The 6,240-nt window shown below is 44.5% G+C and overlaps 1 protein-coding gene across 1 annotated transcript; it reads left to right on the top strand.

The window, feature by feature from the left end:
- Positions 1–227: 227 nt before the first annotated feature.
- Positions 228–6,234, top strand: LOC116378751 (double C2-like domain-containing protein beta). The gene is made up of 4 exons (XM_031840666.1): positions 228–956; positions 1,467–1,546; positions 2,103–2,177; positions 5,539–6,234. The coding sequence occupies exons 1-4, from the start codon at positions 569–571 to the stop codon at positions 5,650–5,652; spliced, it is 657 nt and encodes a 218-aa protein (XP_031696526.1). The 5' UTR covers positions 228–568; the 3' UTR covers positions 5,653–6,234.
- The last annotated feature ends 6 nt before the right edge of the window (positions 6,235–6,240 follow it).

Below are 6,240 nucleotides of genomic sequence, written 5' to 3'. Positions count from 1 at the left end.
AGAGAGAGAGAGAGAGAGAGAGAGAGAGAGAGAGAGAGAGAGAGAGATAAGGGAAGGATTAGAGTGAAGTGCAGATACACAATTGACATCACTTGTTCATACTTTACAGCACCACATTTGAATAATAATTCAGAGCACAGACTTGGTGTGCTGACACAATGTGTGAGTCACACTTGAAGTGCCAAAGGTTCTGGCAGATTCTATTTTGGCTGTTGAGAAATCAGATTTTGCATCAATGGATGGAAATAGAAACATCAGTTTTCTTCAGGTGTTTTAGATGTACTGTGAATTTTTTTTTGTTTTTTTATGTGTGAACATATTGTCAATGTTGACTTGCTTTAGATATAAATGACCCCTGGTGCTGCTGTACAGACTCGCAGAAAGTGGAGAGTTGGACGCTCAGAGGAGGTGGATGATATGACAGTTATTTAGTTTTTCTCTTTTAGTTCTGAGCCTCTGGTCCCTTCCCTCTGCTATCATCCCAGCTGTTATTCTCTTTGTCTTCCTCACCTTATTCGTTTCTTTCTCCTTTTTCGTTTTCATCCAACAGTCCCGTTCAACAGTCCACATGAGCGTCTCCAAACCCCCGCCGCCCCCCTCCGCCTCCCACCTGGCCATCCCCCCTTCCTCCACTTCCACTCCTTCCTCATCAGCCACCTCCCCCTCGGCGACGCCCCACTCCACCGGTCCGCCCCCTCCCTCACCGGTCAAGATCTCTATGCAGGAGCACTTTGCCATCAACGTGTGCCCGGGCCCCATCCTCCCCATCCCACAGATCTCAGACTTCTTCCCGCGTTTCCACGACTACCCCTGCACGCCACCGCCTCCGAGGGAGAAGAAGATCCTAAAAGAGGAGACTTTCAACGGGGAGACGGGTGGAGGATACAAGGATGGGGAGAGAAGGGGGGACAACGATGGAGACAGGGAGGAGGCGGTCGACTCTGACGATGAAGACAGTGAGTTCTGATGAGGGTGAACAAAGCTCAGTGGCAAGAACGTTGTGTTCAATATTGTGTGTTTATGTTTATTCATGTGAAAATTACAAGACGATGCAGAAGAAAAACAAACGCCTCCAATTCTTAAACTTTAGAGAGGAGTCATTTATTTTTTTTTTTATTCAAACTGAGTTCATGTTTTTGACTGTGAAGCACAACATATGCTTTCAGAGTAATTGTGAAGTTGAGCATTTTTCCAAGAGTCACTCCCACTTTATGTGACACAGCTTCTCCAATGATTTATTAGAAATTGTTGCAATAGTTGGACTCAGCCTGCAAAGTTTCTGCTCATTCCCAAACCGTAATCAAACAAGACAGATCAATTCATATTAGGCAGCATCATGTTTTTTTAGAGGCCATCTGCTACAAATATGACTCAGAGCTTTTGAGTAAGTGTGTGTTTGCGTGTGTGAGACTGAGCATTTCTGTCCCTTTACTGGCAGTAATTGCCGTGGTTTGTGTTGTTTTCAGCCTACCTGGGAACGTTGGAGTTCACCCTGCTATTTGATCAGGAGAACAACTGTCTTCATTGTACTGTTCACAAGGCAAAGGTACACACAATTGTAATATCTTCTCCACATAAACAGACTTCTGTCTGGTTGCATAATCCTTCTTGAAGTCCCAATGAAAACAATTCTCCTGTAAGGCGTTTACACAAGACGTCAGACTGCTTTTTCTCAACCTTTTTAAAGTAGCGTGTTTGCCACACACCCTCTGCAGCTTGTCAATTCAAGACTAAATCATCTCATGGCTATGTGAAATGTTGGATAATGTTACTTTGTTGCTGTAGCAGACTCATTTTGGTTTGGCCATCGTGCAAGGACACAAGCCTTGTATTACATGTGTACTGACACATGATGTTAATTATGTAAATCTCACTGAACATTTCCCTTGAGGACAACATAAAGGAGTCAAGGATGGTAGAAAATAGTGGCATGGAAGGACACGCCCAGGAGCGCTATTGAGATGTAACTACAGTAGAACGCGTCCGTCATATCTTCTATCTTTTTCTGACCCTGTCAGTTGTACGAAGTGTTTGAGGGCATGATGACGTTTACCTTTGACAGTTCATAATGTGTTTTTGTGTGTGTCTGCTTGTGTCAACAGGGACTGAAAGCCATGGACTCCAATGGACTGGCTGATCCATACGTCAAGCTTCATCTTCTCCCTGGGGCTAGCAAGGTCACTGCTCCAACCTTACCTCTGTGGCAATTAACGTAACATGCTACCACACTGGGCTGTCCCAGACACTGACACTGAGGAAAGTCCCACATCACACAGAAGCTGCTGACAAAAAAAAAAAAAATGTATTGAAAAGGCTAAAAAATAGGAAACATTTCATGCATTATTCATCTGAAGAAAACAAAAAACAATTATTTACTTTTTAAAAGATCTCCCTTGTTGATTCAGACGCCATGAAAAGGTCAAAATGCTCTTGCAAAAAATATGACATGGCAGTGGGCTAATTTAATGTGTCGTCTCAAGCCATTGAGCGGGGAGCATTTCGGTCGGTTGCCGCTTAATGTGGCTCGTCCAATGCTCAGCTTTATCGAGCACAAACACGTTCTGGTCTGCTGCACCGCTCTTGCCTTGTTTTCAGCTCAAGAAGCAGGGAAGATAAGGCTTGCCACAACAGGAACCCCCAGCTAAGGCAGAATGCAACCTGTTGTCGGCCATTTTGGCTCAAGGTTGACACGAAATGAGGTAATGATAAGTGCGGGGAGGATGCTGAGCCAAGATAGGTTGAATAAGGCAACTGTCTGAGGTCTAAGGGGCTACCAATAACAACGTCTGGGGGATTTTTGTCCTCCAGCCTTCCTCTGTTTGTTTTCTCTCCCATTGTTATCGCTCTCTTTTCCCCACTTTCCACCGCTATCGCTGTCTCTATCTCACTATTTGACCTTGAAATACCAACAGTGTGTGGAGAGAGGGGAGACAACTGAGAGTGAGAAAAGGGGGAGAAAGAGAGAGGGAGTGGATGGAGGGAGGGAGGGAGAGACAGATGAGGGGAGGACAGCAGCAGGTGGTTGTCATGGAAACAGGGAGGATTGTTACACGGCTCACGTCAACAGGCAAGTGTTGATGAGGGGGGGCCCAGAGAAAGCGTCAATGAGTAAGTAAGTACCAATGAACAGCCATTTGTTAAATACCCACCAGAGGGGGGCCACGCCACGTGAGAAGTGGAAGCGTGCACACGTAGTGTAAGTGAGTATAGCGGACGCGCACCAACACACCTGCTCCATGTCCACATTCAGACTCTGCAAGCAAACGCTACAGTGAGTAATCCAGAACACAAAAGGTTTCAGTTTCTGCGAAAGAACTGAGTTGTCAAAACATAGAGAGCAGAGGCACACGTCTCCTCTGCCCACTCATTTTGCTTCTCTCTCAGTCTCTCGTCCTCCAGCTCATGATCTTTAATGATTAGAGTCCTGGATGCTGTCTTTGTGATGTGGAACATGCACTGCAACACATGCGGCGCATGACCTTGTGTATATGCAGACACTGGCTAAGGCTTTAGCCACAGTCACACAGAGACTCAGCCTTCATCTGCTTTCCTTCTCTGCCACTCCATCCCTCATTGTCACACACAAACATGTATGGACACAGTAATTGGCAGAGCCTCTGTGTTGGTCCTTGGGATTTTCATCGTCCCATTCCTAGTCGTGGTGCACGGACGATTCCCTCAAAACACAGACCCTTACTTCCACAGCTCTGGGAAGTAGGGATTGAGAGAGGGAGAGAGAGGGAGTGTGAAATAAATAAAAAGATCCACAGACAGATGGAGAAAAAGCAGGGAGAGTGTGATGGACAGATGGAGGGCTAGAGATAAAACATTTAGAAACAGATGCAAAAGCACCAGTGTAGAGGGAAAATGGAGGCAGGGAGTGTGAGAGGGAACTGGTGTGTAGATGAAGCATGTAAAAAGATGTGTTCAGAAAACCTGCCCAATTCAGTCAAACAGGAGTGGTGATTATTTGTGAAATAGGCTATTTGTTTTGTTGAGCTGTGCTGGCCCACATACAGCTGTGCAACACCGCTGTAAGTCGTGACTCTGCCTGTGAACGTCTCCTCCTGCACATTAATGAATCAAACAAATGACATGAATGACACTTGTTCCCTTCATTCAGCGAGCTCTGGGGGGCTGACTCTTGTAGATAAGCCAAAAGTTTCCAGCAGAAAATTGAGAATAAAAGAGGGACTGTGAAGAGAGAGACTGTGACTGTGGCAGAAAGGAAAAGAGAGAGAGTGAGATGAGGTGTTTCTCTGAGAGGCTTCAGACATAAGCTAGAGTATTTAGAGAGAATAGTGTCCACCAGCTGGACATTCAGCAAGTACATGTATATACTGAAGCTATGCATAAACACTAGTGGACGATCCTTTACTTGAATAAAAATAGCAATACCATAATGTAAAATCCCAAGAAAAGATCCTGCCTACTTTAGTAAAAGTATTATTAACAAAAACAATCAAATGTTAAGTATTCATTTTTAAAAGATAAAATGTCTTAGTCTCTGTGTTTACTATGAAATTGGATACTTGTAACTGATGCATTACAATGCATGGAGCATTTCAGTGTAACTGGTTCAGATATTTGTCACCACTTTATATACTATTTTAAATTTTAAAAGATAAGGCTGTTGATGCTCCATTTTTTTTCTTGTTGTCATCACATCCCATGAAAAGACCAAAATCAATATGCATCGATACTTTCAGACTCCTCCAATCCCGAGCAAAATTGTTCCTACTGGAAATGCAAATCTTTTTTTTTCTTCTTTTTTTTAAATGGGTCACGAGTACATACTTACAACGGAATAACTACCCAAAAGCTGGGCACTTTAATTCTGGTCGAGCGTTAACTCAAGCAGGAAAATAGTAAATTGTGCATTTGTTGGGGACTATTTTCAGTGGCGGATTAAAACACATTGTGACAGGACATTGTGGCTTATTGGTGTGTTTTAAAAGGGACACTCCACAGATTTTACAAATGAAGGTCAGTTTAGTCATCGCAACGCTGTGAAAACAGTTGTGTAATTTCTTCTATGGCTCCAAAGGGAGCGCTCTAAAATCTTCAAAATAACCCCAATGATTACACTGATGAGTGGAACACATTTAACACATCAAGCGGCTAGTGGCCATCTCCTCTCTTGGAAAGCTAAAATATTTCATGCTGAATGTGTACATTGACACAGTGCTTGTTTTGGAGGTTTGGCTGTCCTATCATGTTGGGGAGGAGATGGACAGACAGGTGAGGCGAGGGAAGCCTCGCGTCCTCTTACTCTCCTCTACAAAGTAGGCAGCAGATGTCTGCGATTTCATGAGGGACGGAAATAAATGATGGTTCCCCACTCTTTCTGTGTCTCCTTTCTTGATCTTTTAGTGTCACTCGTTCCCCTTCCTTTTTCATGATCTTTTATTCTCTTTCTTTCATTCTGATCTGACGAGTTTGCTTCTTCACCCTTGAAACTTTCTTCATTCCTCTTTTCTTCTTTTGATCCTTCCCCTTCCATGAGTTTCTTTTCATATTTCTCCTTTGTCTCCTCAGGCAAACAAGCTACGCACAAAAACCCTGAAGAATACGCTTAACCCAGTGTGGAACGAAACGCTGATGTACCATGGCATCACAGCAGCCGACATGACCACCAAAACGCTCAGGTAGGTGCTCCTCTCTGAATTTGACCCTGGCCAGTAATTAGCACTATTCCGCAGACCAGTTTGAATGACCACTTTATTATATGGAGGACGATGCTTCCAATCGTCCCGTGAACTGCCAGCAGTCGTCTTTGCTTCCCAGTGGGCTTTTCCAGGTAATTCATTATTTCAGCCAGGCGACGCCAGCCAACTGTTCCACTTGCTGTTGCTGCGGTAACTGCTCAGGTGTTGGCTGCGCGGTGAGTCTCCGCCCCCTCCTTCCTACAGTGCTCTCCATATGGAGGGATTGAGGTCAAGGGTAGCCATCTTGGCCCAAAAAGTCTGACGCACTCCTGTCATCCTGCATGTGTAAGTTAATTGAGAGACGGAGTTTTGCTTGTGTTTTGTTTGTGAATGTGTGTGCTGTGTCCAATCAGTGTCAGTTTGCTCAGCAGATTCATAATAGGCTTGGATGGTATTGTTTATCCTGAGGAAACGGAAGCATGGATGCACACACACACATATACATGAATCCTGTCTGTAGCACACACACAAATGCAGGCAGTCAGGTGTGTGTTTGTCCTCGTGTGTATGTCATGGGCAATCACTGGCGGAA

Source organism: Anarrhichthys ocellatus, unplaced genomic scaffold (genome assembly GCF_004355925.1).
Source record: "Anarrhichthys ocellatus isolate YVR2014 unplaced genomic scaffold, GSC_Weel_1.0 scaffold3100, whole genome shotgun sequence".
Taxonomy (NCBI): Eukaryota; Metazoa; Chordata; class Actinopteri; order Perciformes; family Anarhichadidae; genus Anarrhichthys; species Anarrhichthys ocellatus.
This window is presented reverse-complemented; position numbering and strand designations above follow the sequence as displayed.